The sequence below is a fragment of the Ciconia boyciana genome, chromosome 3 (genome assembly GCF_034638445.1).
Source record: "Ciconia boyciana chromosome 3, ASM3463844v1, whole genome shotgun sequence".
In the NCBI taxonomy this organism is placed as follows: Eukaryota; Metazoa; Chordata; class Aves; order Ciconiiformes; family Ciconiidae; genus Ciconia; species Ciconia boyciana.
In genome coordinates this window covers 110,718,629-110,743,504 of record NC_132936.1, presented here as the reverse complement: position 1 = coordinate 110,743,504, position 24,876 = coordinate 110,718,629, and the positions used below count along the sequence as shown (strand labels likewise).

The window sequence follows — 24,876 nt, the reverse complement described above, 5'->3', positions numbered from 1 at the left end:
CAATTTCACTGGCATATATAGCACATAAACTCCATATCACAAAACAGACATAGGCATTTTAGCTATACCTCAAGGGCCTAAATGTATTAACTGGCATTTGTTAAATTAAGCTTATGTGAACCGAGGTTCAACATGTTCCAAATCAAAACTTTACTGTGATTTGAGAAAATTACCAACCAAGCACCATGCTACTTGGCTTATTTTGGAACCTAGAGTAATGCACTAGTGAAATGCATCAGTGCTTTAAAACAACGTGCAGGCAGTTTGTGGAACTTGCTGCCACAACCTCTATTCAGGCTAACAGGCTATGCCTACTTCCAACAGAGTAAAAAAAACCAAAACTATTAATAAGGGCTACAAGGTCTCATGCTTTAGGGGCATAAGAACCCCAGTGGCTAAACTTCTGGAGGCAATTAATTCTGTTAGTTGTTCCTCAAGGAGTTCATTTTACTTCTTCCTCGAAGGCAGATGTCATCAAACTTGGTGCCATGAACAAGAAGAATGCTTGCTTCATCTATTTGTAAAAACATTCACAAGCTCCCTTACAATACTTGGCCAATATGGGAAATCAGAGGCTTACAGGAAATTGCCCATCTTAATCTTCACTAACATTCGGTGGCCACTGGCACCACGGTACGTGTGGAGGGACACACCTTTTACTGGGTGCGTAAGCAAGCTCAGTTATGCATTACCAGTAATTCCAGGGTCGCTCTGTGCTGAAAGTCTGTAGGCAAAATATACTACAAGCATAATTAAGAAACATGTTCAGTGATGTCAGGAAGGAAAAACCTTTCAATTTTGCTTTGGGTTCTGTTGTTTAGCAGTGTCCTGTGAGGAGTAATTTGAGATTATTACCTTTTCCAGGACTGTTTGCCAGAGATTAATGGGGCAGGGCGGGGGTTTGAAAGATGATGGTAAATGGCAGAAAGATTGTGCTCCCAATCACAGTCCCTGAACTGTTAAATGTGTCTACACAATGATATTAATGGGATATAAAATGATCATCAAAATTAGTGAGTCTTGCCAGCAATACCAGAACCTGTTACAAAGGTACGGCTAGACTAAGAGGCCGGCTTTTCAACTATTTATGGAGTTACTATTTCTACCTCTGCCTTTCCATTTTCTAAATGAGGGTGGCAATGGAGGACTTGGACATGTTTTTCAGTTCAGCAAGAAGAGCATCTGCAGTGATGACAAATGTATGCCAGATTGATCCTGAGTATCATTTCAAAGAAATACTCAAAGCTTGAGTCACGCTTTAGATTTTTCTTAAGTGTCTGTATAAAGGGAACACTATCAGGGCATCCTTGTAGAAAATTATCTGTGGTCAGTATAACAGGGCAAGGGCATTGCTGACTTTGAACAGCAATGAGAACAGCTTGTTTCTTGCTACCTTCTGGAGCCAGAAACTAACAAAGCAGCATGAAGAAAACGAATTTATTTTCTCTTTTATGTTTTACTTAAAGAGATAGTGGGAGTCTTCCATAAAGGGTGTTAAGTGAGACATGCTACTAACTTTTTGGAATTTGTTCACAATTACAAAGGATAGTAGAAATGCATGTTGGATAACAAAGACCAAGTTGGGTGGAGGTGGCAAAATTCTTTCAAAATCTTGTCTGAGATTTATAGCAGCTTCTGCACAATTTAAACTGCTATTCTTAAGAGTGGGCAGCTTTAAAATTTAGGTCTAAAATGTGTGAATTGCCCTGTTTATTTCAATTGTATGATTAACTCTGGAGAGCATTTATGTCAATTCAACTTTGCTATGTTGGGATCTGGCTGTATGCCGATTTTCAGTATTGCACCTTTGCTATTTTCAATCCTACAGAGAAAGCAAGCATAAACACTGCAATAAAGAAATTCATGCCTACATAATCTGAGATCGCACCATCCGTCTCTGAACATTTCCTATCACTGTTCAGGATGCTACTTTTGTTGTGGGGAGGGCACTGAGCTGTTATTAACTGTGTTAATTGATGCTTAATACAAAAATACAATTCTGCAGATACCTTTATTGCATTATGCCAACAGTTCAGTTAGTATAATTGCACACAAAGAGCAACCAAATGTAATTTTCTTTTACTTAATACTCGCTCCGCTGTTCCTTTCAGCTCCTTCATCTGATTAACTAATGTGACTCAGAGTTCTTCCGAGAAACAGCCGTGTAAGTACTTGTAAGAGGACTCTCCCTGATGCAAAAGACAAAATCTGTGCAACCACTAAGTGTTGTGAGGAAGAGACCGGAGCTGAAGGAAAGCAGTAATTCAGTCTGGATGAGAAAATGATTTGATGACAGTTTCTATGCAAGAAACCATGGTCACACAATGGCTGATGGATATGAAGATCAGATGGGACACAACAATGCAAGATTTGAGGGGAAAAAAGGTTAATCTTTTTGTACATTTCACAACACACCATTTTTGTACTGTGTGCCCTGACATGAGTAAGTTGTCAGTGGGACAGATGAGAAGCTGCAACATCAAAAGAGAGGCTATCCTCATGGCATTTACAGTCTATTCAGAAGCACCAGAAATCTTTAATTAAAGCTTGATTGCTCTGTGTCTTCTTATCTCCTTTTGCCTACTGAGGATCCTATTTTGTCTCCTCCAGTTTCCATGATAGTAATTTGTTTACCTAGAGTTCCTCATTATTGCTCACTGTATCTTCATATGCCTGAATTTCCCATATTCTGGCCTTGTCTATAAAAGGAAATTGCATTGGTTTGAGATAAATTGGCTTTTTAATTGGTAGTTAAACTCCCTGTAGAGAAATACTATGGTTTGAGCAGCTTTCAGTTTTACTTAAACTAATACCTAATCAATTTAAAAACAAAGCCAAAGTAAGCTGGTTTACAACAAAATAAACAGCGCACAGATTTAACCATTTCAATCAAAAATCCTAGTTCCACTGAAGTTGTTTCAATCTTCTGGTATACGCAGGTTTTCTTCCAACTTTTTTACAGTCTTCTTTTAGAATCAGGTTTCACCTGCAACCTTTCAGCAAGAAGCTGGCACATCAGCAAATAACATGTCATTAATTAATTGAAAAGGAAAGCATTTGCATTGCTTGGTGATCATCTATCTAATGGCCACCTTGCACTGCAAGTTACTGTGTGGCTTGAAACCTACAGGAATTTTTCTGTGTTGGTCCTGGTCATTATCAAGAAACTTGAGAGCGCAACACCACCACATTAGTTGTAGTAATTGCATTCATCATCCCTTGTATGACACATGACAGTGGTTGGCAGATTTCTGGAAGCTTTAGGATCTTTCACAGCATGGCTGTGTTATGAGTTTTGAACCTTTGGTGTACATATCCTGGAGGCATGCCAAGCCACGATAAGCAAAGGCAAGGCTGAAGAAGCAATTCACTGGGTATGGGGCCTGAGAACAGAGAGGACAAGGGAGGTTGGTGGTGATGACTATTGCTTCTGCTGAAAATGGATTTCCAAGCCCAGGCAAAACCAGCAGGTACATGTAAGAAGTTGTTCTCAGCTACAAAGGAGCAAATCAAGGCCCATACCCTTGAAAGCAATGGAACTTCTTTGGATTTACTGTCGTATAAACAAAGTGGTACCTGTCTTTCAGATTGTACTTCCTGCTGCATAGGCTGAGCTGGCCTGGGGACTTGGGGAGGGCATTTTATTATCCTGTTGTCTCCTCAGCTATAGGAATACAGTTCTTTGTTTTAATATGATTTCTTAAGGAAATATTATAGCCTGTGATCCATCACACAAGCCAAAGATCACATTAGCTGTAATTACTTTTGGCTGAGCTCATACTGGTCAATGCAGTCTTTGGGACTTCAGGGTGGCGCTGATGCTGTTGCTTCACTCGCACAACAGTAAATATGTCGCCATCAAAGTAAAGGCCTTGACAGACTCAGCCTGAGGATTCTTAAATGCATTACAGGATGCAGAAAGAAACAAGATTAAAGCTGGGTAAACTGCATAGCCCAGGGACCAAACAAGCACCTGCAGTGTTTACTGAGAGCAGGAACTCAGCAAAAAAAGGAAAAAGGCGATTCGGTGCTGTGGAGATCCTCAGAAATGCAATGACTTCCCACTGCAAGAAGCTGCAGCTTAGCTTCTCTGATTTCTGCCCTGTCTACTCCGAGGGCACAAAGGGGAAAAAGTTGCTGTAGGAGTGATTTCAAACCTCAAGGGCTGGAGACAATTTTAGACAGAACATGAACAGGACCGAGGATCAAGCCCAGAAGTTAGGCAAGCTGGCTTAGATACCACAGGAATTGCCTTGAATTTTCACCCCAAGGTCATAACAAATTATTTGAATTGCTCAAAGTACCTCGGTGACCTTTTCTTCTACCCCCATGCAATCTGACTCCCATTATTTCTACTATCCAAGCACTTCTTTACATTGCATTCCTCAGATAGGACAGGGAGCAGAAGGGCTAGAAGATGTTCCATCATTTCAGGTCTAGTGAGAAGTAGGAAGTAACAAAATTCTCGAAGAAACCTACAGCCACAAGATTTCTAGCCTAACACCCACACAACGCACTTTACATTAACTTTGCATCCAAACTTCAGGCCACTCTTCAGTCTGAACCCAGTATCTAATGGCTTTTGTGTTACTAAAACAGTAGGTACCCTGGAAGGAAATGTACAGCTGCCTTAAGGAACTACATCACCACCTAAGCATTGACATTGCTAAGGAAAGTCAGCCAGAAGTCCATAATCTACACCTGTGTACAGATCCTACCACAAGATCACTGACCTAAGAGCAATGCTGAAAGCACTTAAAAGTAAAAGGTGGCTCCACTTACAGGCAGGAAACAGAGATACAGATATTGAAGGGAACACTTCAAAGGATCTGCAAAGAGGATGTAAGTGTCCTTACCCTTACTCTTTCCCTTTCCAAAGGGAAATTACACCTTTGTGATCAGCCCAAGCTCACACACGATATCTGTAACAAAGCTAGACACAACCTTTATAGCTAAAGCACTGGTCCACCCAGCCCAGCATCCTCTCCTATGGGCTCACTCCCTCTGTCTCATTCTCCTGAGACTCCTGTCAGTGCGCCTGCACTTTTCTTGCTGTATGATGCTCAGTACATAAAATATCAATAAACTCCACTTGATGGCAACTCTTGACCTACACTGCAGACTGCATCATCAGCCTCCACTGCCAAAGCTCGCTTCACAAGAGAGTTCAGGTACCAGCAGCTGCCCTGCTGCAGCAGCACGGAGTGGGCTAATACATCCAGCTTTTCAGGCAGGCTTTGAAGACTTGTGTGGAGCTTTTGACCACACCGACCAGACTGCTGTTGGTATCAGAGCTAACACCACTAGTTCATGTATTTCAACTGTACACTGCAGGTAGCAAAGTGAAACATAACCTAGACTAGAACAGACTCAAAGAAGTCTTTCTAAGATGGAGGAGTGGGAGAGAAGGAGGCAGCAGGAACAAATCCCTGGGCTTACTGACAAAGTAAAGGAGGCATATACCAATCACGCCCCTGTTCTCTACCTTAAGAAGGGTGGTATTTCAAATTGGCAGGTAACTAGCTAGCCCTAACTGAGGAGAAACAGCTGCACACAGTGCTGAGGGTGGCAGTTATAGCAAGTGCTCGTCTCTCCTGTATGTCTCGTCTCTCCTCTTTTCTATGGTCAGCCCTGCTCCCCCAGGCAGGCTGGAGGTTGTGGCCACCTGAGTCAAATCAGGAAGAGAAGCTGGCAAAGAGGAGGGAAGGAAGCAGACTGAAATAGAAATGCACATTAGAGCCCAAAACAGATATTGTGAATGTGTGGGCAAGCCTGGGAGAGGGAAGAGACAAACATTTGGGAGACAGTGATGTGAGGGGGAGGGAATGGAAATCTTGCATCTATTTGGCCCATGCCGCTACATTTAAGTTGGAAAGGGGAGCTGGGGGGACAGGGGAGAATGAAATAACATTGACTATACAAGATTGACATTTCTAACTAACTAAAAATCATGTTTTTAAAACGAAGTCCAATGCTGTACTCTTTCAAATGGGCAATGAAAATATTACTGAAAGACCGAAGCTATGTTATTTCAAACCAAGCCTATATTAACTAGAGATGGGTGTTCAGGTTACCACGTGCTGGACTCGGTCAATTTGGACATTTTGCTTTGATTCCTGCCTAATTTTAAATGACCAGGACACCAAACAAACCTGTCTTACAGCTTAAAAGCACCTTTTACTTCAAGAAGAGGCTCCCTCTGGTTCTTTCTTTCACCAGCTTGCAATCAAAATCCAAGTTAAGTTAACAGCTAAAGGTAATTGCTTTCTAGAGCTTGTTTTGTTTTGTTTTGCTTGTAAGGGACTTGGGGAAAGCCCTGAACAAAGGGTTTGGTAAAAAAAAAAAAAAAAAAGGAATCATATTGCATTTAGCCCATCTAACTGAACATCTAACTAGTTGGAAATCTCTGCTGTCTGAAAATGCTTCTCAGACCAGACAATTACCTGCTGGACCAGAAATGGGGGCAGTGTTGAGTTGGAGATTTCCCAGAAGCTTTTGTTCCCATCCAAACTTCTTCTGGCCACCTCTACTGGTGAGCAAATTGCTTGAGTCTGGAGTGGTACCTCGAGGTGTCCTCTCTCCACTGACTAGAAAACAAGAAGTCACAGATTGGTGTATCACTGAGGGTGGCTGAGTCAGTATGTAATCCAAAACTGAAGCTAAATTAAGGGCTGGACCCTTCTCTGCTGAGAATAAGAGCCTGCAGTCACAGGATATAACATTATTAAAGGAAAGGGCAGATTTACTTTCCATTACTGTTATGGGAACTGTGATACAAGAAAAATAAACAGGAATGAGTGGTGGGCAAAACAGCAAGTGAATGAAGACACAAAGCAGAAATACAGAATACAATCTTTAGCAACTGTTAGAAAGTTTCTCTTTTAGCCAGTAAAAGTATGTGCAATCTTTTTAAATTACAGCCTAATTTTAAGATCTCTTTAGAATACTGGAACCTGAGGTACATTGTACTTATGCACAGAAACCAAGGGGTATCACTGTATAAATGGAAAGACTCACAGCCCCAGCCAGTGCAAATCAACATAACACAAAGCAGATGAAACATTCTGACTGCTGTTGGACGTGATGGATGACGAAGTGGCTTAGAGGTTTTCAATCTGAACAGGGCTACAGAGCTTCAAGCCTAGAGATGAAAGAACACACAAGTTCTGCTGCTCAACTCAAGGTAGAAGTTTCATGTGTTCAGAGCAGCAATCCTTCAATCCTCAAGTAAGTTGTTGGTGTGAGGTATAGAGTGACAGATCATTGAACACATTTACAAATTAAGCAATTTGCTATGCATGAAATTGTGAAAGATGAGCCAGACACAAATGTTCAATAAAAATCTAAAAAAGGGGGTGAAATCTGGCAGCAGTGGTATAGACTGGGCATATTCTAGAGGCCAGTCAATCACAAATTCTGGATCACAATCCAAATTTTTCCCAAGAGTAGGAGCGAGTGAAGATCCTAGTTTCTGATTCAGACTTAAATGCATGTCAGTCCAAATAAAATAACCTTGTTCTAATTTAACTGGAGTATTGTGCCCAATGTTATTGCAAAGTTAGTGTCAATCACAGGATGCCTGTCTTTCCCTAGCCAGAGTCCAACTGTCATTCATTTTGATAACTGTCACACAGCAAACCAGGTCATGTGGAACTCGATATCACAGACTAGCTTCTGCATCAGCTTGGGTGGATAGGTGATGCTACTGTCTCAGCTGGAAGCTGACTCTCCCACACCATATGTCTTACTACCCATTTACTGCCAAACTTGGAACTCATTCACTGGTTGGCTCCACTAATAAAGTATGCATCTGAATGGTCTCCTCCATCTAAGCACAGTTATTTCTGAAACATACCTTTACATTTCAAGGGTCTTTTGAAGATAACAACACCCAATCCCTTCCGCACAGTTTCAACCCCTTTCCAAATTTCAATTACATGGGAAATAAAAGACAAGTCACTTGCAGATAAAAGGAAAACTTACTTGTTAAATAACAGTCCAGACTAAGGGAGACATTGTCAAAAGCAATAATGGCATCAGATCCTTCTTCCCATGAAGCGATGATCTGAAACCAAAACCTGCACAGATTGGAAGAACAGGGATTAAATTCTGTTAAAGACATGAAACTCAGAGCTTTTCACAATTAAAGCAGTTTTAGAATGGGGGAAGAAAGCTTTTATTTTCACATATAAAAATATTAAATTGACAGAGAAAGTATCCTCATGCCTAATAAGAAAAGATGATCTGAGGACAGGAGCTGTACATGAATATAGGTAGACAAGAAAAAAGCATACAGCCCCTCTTCCCTCCAGTGGCATACAACCTGAAGCAGGTGCAAGTATATGTGTGTGTGTGTGTGTGTCAGGACAGAAAATTAAGTCTGCTGGCTTCTGGCACAAAAAAAATCAGACACCTAAGTGATTTTATTCTCACAAGTGATTTACACCCTGAAGTGTTAAGAAAAATAAGCAGGCTGGGGCTCCTGAAGTCATTTGGAGTTTCTAAAAGGAACTGGCAATCAAAGGCTGAAACCAATTTAGAAAGTATTTGGTGTTGATCCACCCTCTAGGAGGCAAAGGATATCTAACAGTCCTGGCAGTCACAAAAGAGAGGAACTGACACCGGGTAGTCCATAGGAAGAGCAGAACTCATTATCTCCTTGTAGAAGCTGAGCAAGTTTGCCTTAAATCACTTCCACACTCTCAGCTGGCTTTTGCCAGGAAGTTCTGCCACTCCTACATTACCAGAAGAAAGATCACTGTAAATTCACCCTCAGTGATACTACAGGTCAACAGGAAGAGCAAAACCAACCCACAATCAAATACTTCAAATCTGGTAGTATATTGACCACGCATTAATTTAGCACACTCGTGGATTTAGGTTTTCTCTTAGCTTAGCAAGTTCATGTTCTCCCGATGCATATCTGCCACATAAAATCATAACAGTCTGCTTAGGAAGGAGAACAATTCCTAAAAGCAGCAGACCACAGCCCAGAAGCGAGATACAATGCTGAGAGGTTGCATCAAGACTACAAAAACATGAAACTATCATATGCCATAGAACAAATTGCAAGAGAATACAAAATATTATTTAAACCTCATTCTCTATTGTATCTATGTTGTATCAAAAACATAACCAACTTCCATGTTGTCCTCAAATACAGTGCAGCTTTCACCACCAGCGATGACAGTGAGGTTTGGCATAAGCTAAAACAGAACCCAGGGATATATGTGCCTTTTGAGGATATCTAGATTGAAGTGTCATCGTCTTCTGCAACTGGTGTTCTTGCTAAGCTACAGATGGGGACACAATCAGAAAAGCTGACCCAATCAAAGCAAAAACTTCAAACAGAAAAAGATCTTGGCAGTCCCTGAAAGGTGCAAAGGGTTTAGAACAGGACACAGTCCGTTCACTACAGAAAAGAGTTGATACAGTTACTATGTTCCTCCTCCTTTATTTCTGGTAAAGTAAAACAATGATGCTTCAATACTGAAATTTCTCGCTCCTTGGAGATATGCATTGGACATATGGAGAGACTTTTCTAAAACGGACTTTTTATGTTCTAAAGACATGAGCAGCTGCTATGAAAGAGCAGGTGATTGACACAAAGAACAGTGGATATGGTGAAGGAAGAGTATCCCTAGCATCAAAGGAAACTCCAAACAGCAAGACATACATTTCCTTGCTAAATGATCCATCTTTATCAGCTCGAAAGGTAGCAGCTCCATCCAAACAAATCTGAAAATCACAAAAGTGTATTTTTTGCCTTCCCAATGCACACAAAGTGCAACTGCAGTCTGACGTTACCAGAAGCCTCACAGTTCTTAGTTGGTATACCTGAAACCCATTGTGGGTATGTCTAGGAGGAGAATTGGAAGGAACATAAAATCCTTGGATGTTAAATTGGCTTTCAAGTACATCAGCTGTCCTCCCTCTGCCTCCTCCTCCTGTTTGCTCCACAGCTGACATCCCACAACACTTCAAATGAAATTACAGGCTCTAGCATAAACATAAGCTGTGCAGTTTGAGACATGCCATGTGAGTCTTAAACAAAAGGTTTTGGACAGACAAAGTGGGCTCTGACCTACTTTTTCCTGTAAGATACTGTGCCAGCAGCAGAGGTGACTGAGCCATATGTGAAACAGGTCCTGAACAACCACAGGTCACAGTCTGGTATGTTATGGAGAGCCAGGACCTACCTTGGGCTGTAAACTACAGGCCATAGCTCAGCAGAAGCTTCTCTCCCCTGTTGTGTGCTGCTGAAACCTCCAGGAAGAGGTAAGGTGGAAACGGATTCAGCTACATGTCTTTCAGTTGGCTGTGTCTGAAAATCAATGCCCTGCACACAGTGAACCTTGGCGCTACATTGAAGGGACCACTGGAACTGAGTCTCAGATGCATTTGATCTTCGGCCTGTTTCCTGGGGGTGCACACTAAATGCCGCTTGGAGATGTGGACATTTTGATGTTTGTAAGCTGCTAAAGTGAGGCTGGGAAATGAATTACAAAGACAAATAAGCAGTTCTTAGACATGGTCCTCCATGTCAGCTTTTCCCTCAACTTCTGCAGACTTTAGCTCAGGTTGCATAGAAGAAGAGACAGATACTTCTGCAAAGACTACTACACACCTTCTTTGTACCTGGCAACTAAATACTTCTGGAAATAACTTTAGGCAATTTCCCTTGGCAGAACCTGAGCTTCATGCTCCAAGGTGTTATCCTTTGATGCACTGTTCATGTCATGCCTCTTCAGACAATGAAGGGCTGTTCTTATGAGAATTATCAAATGTTCAGCCCCTAAGAACAGAAAGGCATGATACAAACGAGTATTTCTTGATTGAAGGGAGTGCCATCTAATGTGCCCATATAAGAACGCAATAGGTTGTATTTTACTTCTATTTACAGTTCATTCAAGTTAAGAGACAGCCTTGCTGATTTCACCTGCAGGAGCACTGGGACCAGAACACTTGAGAAGTTTCCTGAAGTTCACCAGGGATGAAAAAAATGGCAGAAATACCTCCAAAATAGAAAAATCATGTGAATGTCAAACACTGTTAGGACCATCAGTGCTGCTCTGGTTGTCTATCCATCTGATTTTTTTTCTAACATGAATGCAGTTTCAGTACAAATCTTCTCTTGAGACCAGCATTTCTGCAACAAATAGTTCATCTTTTTCTCTTCTCCAGTTTAATGCCACTATTAATTTAGAAATATGATGTCTTTCAAATTCCATTGAAACAAGATCATCAGTTAACCAACATTTCAATCATTAGCTTTGGTGGTTTTAGCTTAATGGGCTAATTAAGGGAAATTTAATCACAACTGAAGATGGAAACGTCACACATCAGTGAGATGGAAAAAACCCCACAGACAATCTCGTTCCCTTGCCCCCTCCTCTTTTTTTCCTTTCTGTTTGATCCCTGAAGTCAATGAAACAACTCCCTTTGACTTTGGTGAAAGCTGATACTGAAACACCAGAAGCGTATGTTATTGCAGTGACTCAGTATAACGCTGGAGGTGACAACGTCTCACTGGTATTTTTGCAGAGATCAAAGTAGGGCATGCTGACTGCACATCCAGTACTTCAACTGGCACCTATACAGCACAGATACTGGTGCACAGCACTGTGTAGACACACTCACTGCAACCACAGATGCTGTGGTGGATGGCCATGAAAGAGTATTCCTGAAGGCAATTACACAGGAGCAGCAAAATTAGTGCTGGCAAGCTTGTTGCGACTTTGTTGCTTAATAAATCCTGGCAACTTCCTCACATGGAATCCAAATCCTCATCAGGTAAGTCCATGTTTGTAAGCTAGATTTTGTCATAGGAATGAAAATATGGCTGCTACGAAAGGCTTTAATAGCTTGGATATTAGAAAAATTGTTACTTGAGGACTAGTGCAAATTACTTCTTATCTGTCTCTTCTTCTGTCCTACTTGACCCCAGGAGCACAGCTTGAAAAAACTTCCTTAGATGTATGACAACTGGGAAGTACAAGTTACATCCTGCAGAGTTTAGTGTCAGCTGAGCTGCGAATGCAACTCATACAAAGGCCTTTTTTTTTTTTTAAAGTCTATTTGAGGCAGATGGGAAATGCTGTACCAGGTGGACCAAAAAAACCTAATTCAAATCTCCCCTTTGGGGAACATCAGCTCGGCTGTCTGAAGGATACAAGTTTTACATAAATTCAAAAACCACTCAAGGGTGACTACTGATCAAATATTACAGAGTCACAGACAAGAAATGGCACCAAAGGCATAACAAATAGGCTTTTCTTGGTTTGTTTCTTTGGCCCAACCTTTGAAATCTGAATCCAGAGGAACAGTTCCTTGAAAGGTAGGACCAAGCATATTCCAACTTAGTTAAATCTGACAGAAACAGGATAACATCAAAGCTTCTGGGCTGTAATCTTCCCCATTTCTCAGGATCTTTGAATCTTGGGTTTTATTTCAGTGTGGTCAGTATTTGAGCTTCATCACATCATCCTGGATTTTCTGTTCAGTTGGTTCTTTTTGCTTACTTATTTTTTTCTTGATCCTAACAGAAGACTGATTCCTCCAAAAATATCTGGGGCTTATTTACAGAGGGAAATATAGAGCTAAAAATATGAAAATACATCTATAGTTATGTTGATATAGCCTCCATGAGAACAAACTGTTTTGCTTACATCACCTATCTTTAGGTCTTCATTGCACAGAAATGTTAGCTTTTGGGTGTATTATATCCTCTTCTGTTTGGAGGGAAAGAAAAAACATTCTCCTTGAATTGAAGACCTCAGAAAGCTGATTTCGTGCAAATTCTGCAGCTCCCTCCCTTCAGTAACAACTCTGAATTCCACCTAAATATTGTCCCTGGCTCATACAGACAGTTCAGGTTTCCATTAGCCAGACTCAGGCAGCTGTCTTCATGCCATTATTTTAGAAAGGCTCATAATAATTATTTTTTTTCTTTTTATCATAAAGATAGGGATTATTAACCAAGATTGAATGTTAATCTCTTCTGTACTCAATCCCCCGTGCAGTGACATGATCACAGCATGCCTGTACGTACAGATCCCATTTCATAACTTGTAATGTTTTGCCTCTGATGGAACTGATTTCTCTCTCTACCTAGCTAAAATAATTATGGCTGAACCTGCTTGAGACCGAGGTACTTATGGAACGGAGAAGTTTCAGGTCACTAACCCTTATTACATTCAGGTTCCCATTAACTTCTCTGTTACAAATGATGCATTGTTAGCTCACTTCACAAAGGAATACTTACTATTTGGGACAAAAGGCATACTTAGGTGGAGTGAGATTATTTGGAGAAATATAATCATGTTAACCAAATTCAGTTACAGTGACAGAATTGCCATGCAGGAAGTTACTTAATAGCCAGTAATAAAGGTTGAGATTCAAAGGTGTTATTAAAGGCAACCATGCTGAATATATACACGTACAAAATCTGTCACAGGTACTCTGCACACACTGTCACCAAAACCCCCTTTTTCAGATGAACAGAACAGCCATCAGCAGAATAACTCTATTTCAAAAGGAGGACAGTAGCAGACATAGTTAATGCTACAGAGCAGAAAAGCAGTGATACGGCATTAAAGTCTCACTCTGTTTTTAACAAAGTAATGCGGGACCACATCGGAGCAACAGAGGCTAGGCTTGTTGGATGGATATAAGAAGAAAGAATAAAGAGATCTTGGTGTAGATGTGACCAATGAATATATATGTGGTAACGTGTAGGGAGACTTATGTCTAGCTTGTATGAAGGGTCCATGTTTCTTCATAGCAGAATGGGAAGAAAGTTCAGGAATAATAGGAGACAAACAGGTCTCTGGGTACAAAACGTTGCCAAGAACTTTCCTTTTCTTTTTCTTCCTTGATGGGAAACCTGATGCCCAGAAACTTATTAGAAAGAAAATCTGAAAGCAGTGTGAGGGAAGAGACAGAACAATGCAAGAAGAAATTATTAGACAAGAAGAGTGCTTAGCCACAGCTGGTAGAAATACAGCATAGTACGACTATGAGACAACTTCTTTTTACTGCTCTTTTTACTGCAGCAATGAGTGAGAGGTTCCCCAGCTGCTTTGGCTGCCATTGAGATCAGAGCTGCTGAAGGAGCCAGACAGAACAAAGGGTTTCACTCCCGAGGACTGAAAGGGAATCCCACTTTGACAGGCAGACGAAAAACTGATGAGCACCAAGTGTAGTTCATAAAAATCCAGCAAGCCAGCAAGATTGGAATAGGCAAAGAAGCCAGTTTAAAGAAAGAAAGTATAATCATCTGGACATGAATTTTGACTTGTTGCAACAGAATATCACCTTCTGGGGTAACTTAAGTTTGTAGACTTTTTTGCTTTCTTCCTCAGGAAGGGCACATCCATACCTCGCCTTCCAGGTAAGTCACATCTTTCTCTTCCAGCATAGTAAAATTCCTCAGTCTGTGTTCAGGAGAAGGTCATCAGCAAGAAAATAATTTTGAAGCTCTCTGAGCACAATAGGACCAAAAGAAAATGTTTTTTACTTTCTGAATGTGCTGCCCTGTTAAAAGAACACAGAGCCTAGTCTTGCTATCAGTGACAAGGCAAATGGTGCTGCTACTTATGACTAAAAATTTAGTTTCTAGGGACCTCAAGTAAACTCCTCCTCTCACTCCTTCTTCCACCGTCTGGCCACTGCTACTTAAGACTGGCTACAAATTTAGACTTTGTAATGCCAAAAACATAAACTTAAGGAAGGAAGGAAGCCAAGGAAACCTTTCTAACCAGTAGACACATTTACATTCCTTTTATATTTGTATACAGTCTTCTTCTATCAGAAGACTGTACTGAGGTTGGACAGGTTGCTGTTAATACTTGCCATTTGTAAAAATGTTCCTCTCACAGAAGTTACAGTGAAATCTTTAAAGAAAAGGACAGGTTTAGTAGAGAATATAGGCCTTAAAAGACCAGAGCTGGTCTGGTCTGGTCTGGCTCATGGTGGAGTCCACTTCCAGGCAACTCCAGCCAGGTGGTAGATGGACCCAGAGAACATTTAGTCTACACGTCACTCCACATGGCTGGCCTCAGTTTCACCAAGGGAGCCTAACTCAAGAGAATCAGAATTTGTTTCTTAAAGCATTCTTTTTCCAGCCAGGCTTCAGCCTATTAGAGCTAATCCTTTTCCACCTTTTCCACTGCCTAGCAAAACAGTTGCTAGGCAGGTTGGTGATAAGAAGCATCAGCCTACAGCAAACTCCAGAAAATCACTCTGTTACATGTGCTTGTATTTTATCTATGTGACATACCTTAACCATACTGTTAAACTAACAGAATATCTAAATATTAGCTACATAAATCACTCATCTTCAATGACTTCAGGCTTCTGTTTGCTCTTGCTGTCCCATTCCCGTGACTGTATCATTATGAAAATTTAAACTCACATTTACTTACTAATTAAAAGCAAATGTATGAAAAAAGCAAGCCCAAACTACCAACTACAATGGAGCTTTCAAGACTCTGTTTCCTACTTGCATTTCTATGAAGTTAAAAAAGAACAATTCTCAACAGACTCATCACTTATCGCTGGAAAGCAAAGAGTAACTTTCCATCAAATAAAACAATTTTACAATAATACAGTTCTCTACACTACTCTCAACCCAAATACTTTAGCACTGCATTAATGGGTAAATTCCAGTACGTAAAAATGACCAATTTTCTAGCTTTCACTGATCTATGCAGATTATGTGATTTGCAGATAACGTGTTCTTCAGGGAGGGGTAGGTGGCTCCATGGGGGCAAATGAAGTATAGCAAGGATTGTTAGTTCATGTTGAGTGTATTTAAGTGGCAAGTTAAAATACACCTCTGTTAAAGTTAAAAAAGCACCTCTGGGGACTTTGCGTTTTGCCTTTGGTAAGCACAATCTGTTCATCCAACAGTTCAAGGAGCTCTTGCCCACAACTGGCTTCTGTAATTGCAGCTGCTTTGATGGCATATCCTTCACCAGGCCCTTTGCCCTTCCTCCCCCATGCACAGAAGATACTGAGCATTTGGAATTGGGTTACAGCTCTATTAACCTCCACGCCACATGAGCAGACTCTCAAGACTGTTTTGCCAACACCTTCCAGAACAAGGAAGGATAGCTAACTTTGGGAAGATGTAAAAAGCCAGGACTTCAGCCTCTTTAAAGTCCACACAGAAAAGGTAAGACCTCACACAGGGTGAAATTTCAACTGGATGCTTTCCTAAGTGTCAAATGGGAGGAAAGAAGACAAACCTTTCCTCATTGTACTCTCGGAAATCAAGCATGCGTCCAGGATTCCCCAGGCTAACGCAGCACTAGAAATCTAACATCCCTCAGTCCCAATTTAGCTTCTTTGTCATACTCCTCCCTACTTTCTGTTCCTGCCAAATCACCTGAAATGTTCTAGCTGTGATTTTCTGCCAAAATATAATTTCTCCCAACAGCCTGAGGGATATCAAACATTTAAGAAATGTCTGTTATTAAAGATAGAGCTGATCTAATTTCTTGGAAGTCTTCCTAATGAATCTTTGAAGTGCTATAAGCCAAACATGGAAATTATGGCTAAGTAGCTTTTGAACAAGCGTGCTTTTGAGCAGTTTTAGAGCATATTATCTTGTTATTAATAACACTCTCCATTCAGCTTCCCAGTCACAATGGAATGTGCTTTAATTTTGTGTGGAACTGGTACACTGGTGTGCTTTATTCAAGAGCTTTACTTCTGTGAGGCGATTTAAAGTTTCAGCTCCTTCTGTAGTAATATCTGCAGTATCATGCTTCTTCTAACGCAGACCCTCACAGCTACTGACACAGGAACCAATTAGAAAAAGACAGACACAGCAAGCTTTCAGCAGCACCAGCATTGCATTCACATCAATTAAATACTTCTTACAGTTCAATGAAACTGTCATTTATCTCCAAAGTATATATACTGCAGTCTCCCAGTACCATTTCGTTATACACTTCCATAGAATTCCTTCCTAATTTGTACATCAGCCCAGATTTCCGAAGAAACAGGTTTCAAGATGGTGAGAAAGATGCCTGCAGTATTTCCAAGTCTCACAGGAGATTTCTTCCTTCCCAGGAAGGACTGGTTTCAAGTAAATCATTCTTAGAAAAAAAATCATTACAATAGTGCACTTTATTTGAATAAATCAGGACAAAACTTTTCAAGAGACACCAAAACTTACAAGTTTTCCTTGCTTATGTCTTAACCTCCAACAAACTCCCTTCCCTCAGTGAACCCAGCTGTCTTTCTCTGTAAGTAATGGGGAAGTAAGGGTGTCAGCACCTCATACATAATAGTCAGCACCGTGTATCAGTTGGATCTGTGATTCCACATGAACCACTGCTAGCCTGGCTCCTAAGATCAAAGTATTCTCTGCCTGACTCTGCAACCAGAGAGAATTTAAAGGAAAGCAATAGTATAAGAGTACAGAATAATTCAAGTACAAAACATTCCCCTGGCAACATTAGAAAATAAATCACATAAATAATAATGGCAAAATATACCATTCTTCAAAGGAAACACAGCTGAAGGGAATGAAGCAACCAGGTATTTTTACAAATGGTGCTTCAGCAGTGACTGCACAATAAGCCTAATGCTGATATTTTTTAAATCTTTGACGCACACATATTAATTATACATTCAGGACCGAAGCGTTGGCAGTGTCCTTGTTGTATTTGCAGCCTACGTGCATCCCCAAGAGCCAGCAAGATAAAAGACATATTCATACAATGTTTGTTCAAACTTCTTATGAGGCAAACTATCCCTTAATGAAATCCATTATTTCTAGGGCACAGATTTCCAAAAAGACAAAGGACACCAGTGCTCTTGACACAGATTGTAGATGCATCTTATAGCCTAAGGGCCAGGGCAGCAGGAGGTGAAGTATGTCTGTGTCTTCTCTGTAAACAGCATAAGCCAGAGCACACACAGAAAGTAAACAATGAACAACAGAGTATTCCCTTAAAGCTGACTTGTAAGAAACAGCTAAAACAACACTCTTTAAATAAGCATATGCTACCAGATTAAGCATATGCTACCAGATAAACCTTTTATGCTTAAAGCCAGAATACAGTCATAACTGAGACAGCCCTTTATTAAGCTGAGCCTCCTGCTACAGCTAACACAAAGGTGTTCAGGTGCATCCTTGTCTGATTTTCAGCAGGTTCTTTTCCCATCTCTTTCATCCTCAGATCTAGACACATTGAACGCTGGGGACTTTGATACCCATAAAAAAAAAATCAACTATGGAGCTCACATCCCACTCTAGGAAACCACGTAAGAGGATCAAACATGCTACATGAAACAGTATGTGAGGAGAATGATTATTTCCAGTCAATGAAATGGAGACACGGAAGTTTAAGCACCTTGCTGTAGACTACCCAGTGACCCAGTTTGTGAACCAAGACCACCACTTAGGAGTTCTAAAATTGGGTGCTTTGCTCTGACTACTCAGTTATTCTCATTCCCCGCCTGTAACAGAAGATACCTCCCAGGGACAAAGCGCTTCCTCTCCCTGAGGAAACCATTTCCAGGAGCAATGCTGGCCATTTTCATTGCCAGGTAGCTAGTGATGAAATGACTGAACATCATGAAGGAGAATGATGAGGAGACTCATACCTATCCAGTATATCTGGGAGAGGTAAGATCATCCACTGCCATATTCCCAAACCTTCACTGTTATCTGAATGCCAGAATGTCCGGCTCTGTTCCTTTCCTGTCTTGTTCTCGACCAGCACCAGGGATATATTTCCCAGCAGGACACCATGGATGAGCCATGACATTCGTAGCTAGAAGAAAGAGAACATATGAGATTAAACATCACAAACATTACCCGAAAGTTAACAAAAGTCCCAACTTTTCTTTCAGTTCTTTGTTTTCTAATCACCAAAAAGTTGATTCTCTCTCCCTTACGCTCAAGTAATCCCTTTACAAAACTCCACAGATGTGGAAGCCTGTAATACTTAGCATATGCTATTTAATATTGGAACTACTGGCCTTTCTTTTCGGTAAATTGAGTCCAAAGCATCTCTGCTTTAACTTTCACATATGTGTCTGTAATTTTAAAGGGATAAGCTAATACCTCTATTATCTGCAGTACAAAGATCACACTCCCCTAAGATGCCATGTAAGAGATTCAAGTTAAGACTAACAACTTTTTCAGCAATAAACTTTTATATTTCGGCAGCAGCAAAAACACAGGGAGAATAGCTGCAATAAGCAGGCATCACTAGTAATCACATCCTCATCCCCCAGATACTCTTTTCAAAAATCAGTTTTTCCTTACCTCTTTCCAAGTTTCTACAGACTTTCCAATTAAAGTTCAGTAATAATTAGGTTTTTTATTAATTAAAATACCTTACGGAACTGGTTTTCTAACATTTTTGTTACATTTAATATAATTGAGTCCATTACCAAGGATTTATCCCTGTATGTAAAATTATTTCATGTAGTTTTCTTATTTTATGACTTTCTCTCCCTCATTGTATGAAAAGAAAAAAAATGCCTTCTACATCAGGCTAGTCTCAGAATCCATATTACATGAACATAGTCCTCTAATTTTCTTGGGAAGAAGAAGAAGAGCTAGCTCTTTGTTGATAAAGAGCATAAGTAAAATGCACATATATATTACATGCAGGAGCTCGGTCTCACCTCAATAACCAGTAGAGGTGAGAATGCTGAAGGAATGAGTTTATTAAAGCTAGAGTAACGATGGATTTTTGAACACAAGAAAGTGTTCAGCACAGTGTCTAGCGTCCATGCATGTTAAAAAATAGCCCTCTTGTTTTTAACACTTCAAAGCCAACACCTAAGTCAGGATGCTAGGAATTAAATTTATATTTTACACAGGAATACCTGATAACATTACTTACTTTCTTGCTTTGGTAGCACAGAACTTTCATATCCATTTCTCAGCATAAAACACAACTGTTAGATTTTGCTTGCTGTTCCTATCTCATGGTATAAGTCTGTCCTGGCAGACAAGTGAGATTTAGGGGTCTGAAAGGACAGAAGTATTGCTATTATTCCTTGCTTACGCTCACAATTTTGGGGTGGGTGGAACAAAATTCTGGGTACCCATTATACTAATTATCAGTACTGAATTTAGGTAAACAGTGCAGTTCACCTGCCTGTCTCCAAAGTTACAAAAACAGCAGTGACTTTGACCACATGGCAAAACTATGACAGAGACCAAAAAATCTAGATGTGGTTCTTCTCCCTCTCCAGTCCAAAAATCACTGCACTTGCCTGGAATCACTCCTGGGTCTGTTGAACTGCTAGTATGTATGACACAAGCATTGATAAGGTGTACAAACTGATATGCAGGTACGGGTCTGTGAATCCATTTCATTACCTCATTTGACCACAGATGTTCAAGACTGATGCATAGGTTTTCAGTAGTTCAGCAAACCATCACTGGGGCCTACCAGACCACAGCACTTCTGGGGACAAGCCGCTGCTCAAGTCTGACTACCAGCTCACTCTCACCCCAAATTTGGGAAAGGACTTGTGGAGTCCCATAGCTGTTTCCGTAATATCAGACAGTGGAAATCATAGGATGAATTGTGAGGATTTTCACCTTGTAGACACCAGAGAGAAAAAGCAGGACTGGCCAAAGTGATGGCCAGGGAGGAAGCTGGGGGAGGGCTGAGTTCACACACACAAGTTCACCAGAACCAACACTGGTGGAAGAGGCTGCTGACAAAGGTTTATGGTGTAGGAGGCTGATGCCTTCAAACTTGATACCTGCATGGCTGCTCCCAACTCTTATTGCACACATGGTCTTAATGTCAGGTGACAATCAAGATTAAATAACCTGTTGGGCATTTTATACTTTCAAGTGCCTATGAAGTGAGACTACTGAAATTACAGTGAAGATTGCTCTCCCTTAGATATCATTAGAATATCTTTCAGACCCACTTAAGTAATTTCCCTTTAGAAAACTGATCAGGACTAAACTTTATTTTTTTTTTTAAATACCTTTGGAATGCCAGTGGACATTTAAAGCACTCAACCTGTAGCAGGGAAAGCAACTCCTCTTACTGAGAGTCCATATGTGAAGCACTTTTAGGACCCTAATGTCAACTCTACTGTAATGCACTATGTGAAATTTCTAATACAGGTAAGTTGGAGCAACTTCACTGTGCCATTTTGACAGTTCAAAATTTGAGAGGTAAAGCCCTGAAGCTCCTACTATGCAGGAGCTTTCAGACCTCTGTCTCTTCTGGAGACCTGCCAGACAGTAAGAGGCAACATCTACACAGTCAGAAGTGAGAAAAGAGCAAGCCTTTGACAGCTATTAACGTAACACTAGAGCAAAAGCTGAAGCAATTGATGGATTGGAATGGATGCCTTTGCACACATGTCAGCTGTTTGAAGGAAAGACGTAGTTGGCATTAGATGTGGGAGATCAGCTCATTGGCAAAGTGCAATATGCAGACTCTAATGAACTGGCTCTGAGTGAATCAACTGGCACTGTGTCCAAATGGGCATTTTTGGCTGTGATTTCCATGGTTTCTAAGCTTCACAGCAGGGCAGTCCAGGTCTTTTCACACCTGCTGAAGTGAACCAGAGCAGATGATGAGCTGGATGCCACAGTAAAGACTTCCGAATGGGGCTGGCATTCATTCTACAGAATACGGCATCAATGATGGCAGATGGTACTACATACACGATGCGTCCTGCAAGTAGTGCAGTGGCACATTTGGAAAAATCTGTATCTGGGCTGTTGGTGGCATACCCCTAACATTATATATCAAACATCTCCCTCTGTGTTAAACCAGCAGCAAAATATTCAGAAACTAGAAACATCACTGAGGAATTAATTAAGCACTGCAGGTAGACATTGGCTCAACAGCACCTTGCTTTCTGGCTTTAGAACCCACCATAGCTGGTGATTAGCTGTTCATATGCAAACCCACTGACTCAGTAAATGAAACGCTCTAAACTGATTTGGGGAAAATTAAAGGGAGAGAGAGCCCATGGTAAACACACAGCGCATTGAGGCAAAACTTGGGTCAGATGGCCACATGCACTGTACTTTAAACACCATCTGGAAAGATGCCTTCTGAGAATCCCCTTAGCCTCCGAGTTTGTGGCATTTCTGAACTGACAAACAAGAGACTCGATTCATCCAAGAAAGAACAAAAAAGTAATCCTTATCAATATCAACAGGGCTTGGCCGGTTTAACAGAGAGGTGAAGAAAAACAAAGAGAGTAGATTTTCTAGCACAAGCTGCATAATTTCAACACCATCTAAGAAGTGAGACTTGAATTTCACTTCCTTATGCGCAAAGAAATAAAATATCAAGAACCTTCTGGGTGAACTTTGGGCTGGCTTACACCTGTGAGTCTGCTTTAATGGCTAGAAACATTCCAGTATGAAACAGTGCTCAGATGTTTGACTGAGGACCAATGACACACACAGCAGCATAAATAAAACGTTCCTCAGTGGCACTCCGGAGAGTTGCTGGTTTTTTTTCTCCCTTCCTGAGTGGCAATGCCCCTGATGATTAGCATTATGGTCCTACCTGGCAGAAAAAGCTAGTTGTCCATCTTTAGCACAAGTAACCAAAGAAAGAGGAAAAGATGAATGTACTTCAAACAAGGCTTGGAGTAAGGTATTTTTAAGAAGACAGAGAAGAGCCTACAGGCATCCTGCTCCCAAGGAACTGCAGTAGTTGGATCCCACTGATGGCTATCTTGCTACCCACACCCCAACTCTGCACCACAGGCTGACATCTTGTGAGATGGCACATTACTTAGTTCTCATGCCTCCAATCCTTGCCCCCCACCTATAATACTTGCTCAAAAGATTTGCTCAAAATTTTCTTGACCAGGGACTGTGGATTCTTGAAATACAGACATTTATTTTTCTGAAAAACATAACTCTTGTTTTGGGCCTTCTTCGCTGGACACGAAACAGCAGAAGTTGTTTTCAGCTGTGAATGCACTGACCCAGTAAATGTAAGTCAGGCATTAAAGAAGCTTGGAAAACACCTCATCGTTGAATAGAAACTGAAGCTGCAAGTTGGAATGCAGTTTACACAGAATTAGACAAGAGCTGCAGACACCTTTGCCAAGTCTCAGTAAGTTTTGTACATGAATATGAACTACGTTTGAGGCATTAAGTTTATCACATTGGCAATATTGTTTTTCCTATTAGAAATGAGAAATGGTTGACACAACAGTACAAGCAAAGACATCTATTAGGACTGCTCAGCAACTTAGACTTGGACTCTTATGAATAACAAAGATGGCCAAAAGCTCTTGCTCCTGTTTTCTGGCCAGATCAACAACTGTGCACAATCAGTCTCTCTTGTAGTCTGCTGACATTTCTGCTCTTGCTTAGGACTCAGATGTGCAAGCAAAAACCTTATGTAAATGATAAAATGATAATTAACTGATCTGATCATGTAGCTTTAAAATACCTAGGCAGGCAAGAGAAGCTTGTATTTTATATGAACAGATTCTTATGCTATTTATTCTCACATTATTTCTTACTTATGTTTACTTTTATAAAATCAAGAACCGAATAAAAGCACCTTCATTTCAGGAAACAAACAAACATAAAAATAAAGATGACAACAAAAGAGAAAGAAAGAGAAAGAGTTCATAGTTTTGCTGCCAGAGTACTGTGGAGTGACCAGGCCTTCAAAAAATTTCAGATATTCTAGATCCTCCAATCCAATGACACAGAAGCCAGGTAGCAAAGGAAGCAAGAAAAGATAAAGACAGGTAACAGTGAATAAGCTGTATGGATTTTAAAAACAACACTTTAAAATAAAAACAGGGTGCTAACAACATTCTGCAAAATAAAGCACATGAAAGGCTGTGCTAGAGGCATATCTATGTTGCATTTTTCATGCTCATAAATGTTCTGAGTCAATGTTATTACCATGTACCCTTCTAAGTTATTTAAAGCTCAAGGAATAGAGGAGAAAGAGAGTCACACTCTGCAGGTGTCAGCATGGGGCTCAGAATGCACTCAAGGAATGATTTATATTATTGATTTACATGCTTTAAAAAAAAATACAACACTTTTGCATAGAAAAGAGAACTGAATTAATAACCACAGAGGATGAAAACATCTTTATAAACCTGAACGAGAGGGCAAACTTCAACTATACTGTTTTCCATCAACATATTATATTTATTTTCTAGAGAGAGCGTATTTACATTCAAAAAGTAATTTCAGGCTTAAAAGAAGTCTGGCTCAGTTTAGTACTGGCTTACATAACATAATGGTGGCTTTCAAGAAATAGCTAGTTGAAATGTCAAAATAGCATCAGAAAAAGATTTTCATTATTTTAAACATGGCCAAAAGCACAAAGCTTTTTTACTATCACAGGAATCCATTTTCATTTTTTTTCAGCACAACTATACCTTTAAAATGTTTGACCCAGGATCTAACAGAAAAATTAAATAATCTGGTTCCAAATCACAGTGTAGTCCCTTTTGCAAAGAGTCACCTTCTTTTGTGGAGATGCATGCGATAACATGTCAGGCTAATTTCATCACCATCCAGGCAACACCACCTCTGTTGTTATTCTCCTTCTTTATTATAGCCTACACCAAAACTGCTTGCATGGCTTTTACTTCTCAGATATGGCACTAAGGTCTATCACAGATTCCCTTGTGCTGAGCAAAGCACAGCCGTTCTAAAAGTCAGTCTGCGGACTGTTCACGTTTCTGCAGTGACTTTCAAACAGAAGTAATAGTCATAATCCTGACCTACAGACTCTAGCTTCCTTCAAAGCCTGAGGATCCAGATGGCAGGGAGCATCTCTGAAAAAATGGAATGAAAAGCTAATCAACATATGTGACTCTGCACTTGTACAGCAACAACGCTGGGACTGAGGGAGATGGGATTGC

At 40.5% G+C, this 24,876-nt stretch overlaps 1 protein-coding gene across 1 annotated transcript in view; it reads right to left on the bottom strand.

Annotated features, from left to right (window-relative positions):
• The window catches only part of ALK (ALK receptor tyrosine kinase), a 323,117-nt gene that overhangs the window by 41,680 nt on the left and 256,561 nt on the right, over window positions 1-24,876 (bottom strand). Inside the window, exons 9-11 of the mRNA XM_072857093.1 lie at window positions 18,622-18,791; window positions 7,984-8,078; window positions 6,444-6,587 (exon numbers count right to left, since the gene is read on the bottom strand). Of these exons, the coding sequence (XP_072713194.1) occupies window positions 6,444-6,587; window positions 7,984-8,078; window positions 18,622-18,791 (409 nt within the window). The remainder of the gene's footprint in view (window positions 1-6,443; window positions 6,588-7,983; window positions 8,079-18,621; window positions 18,792-24,876) is intronic.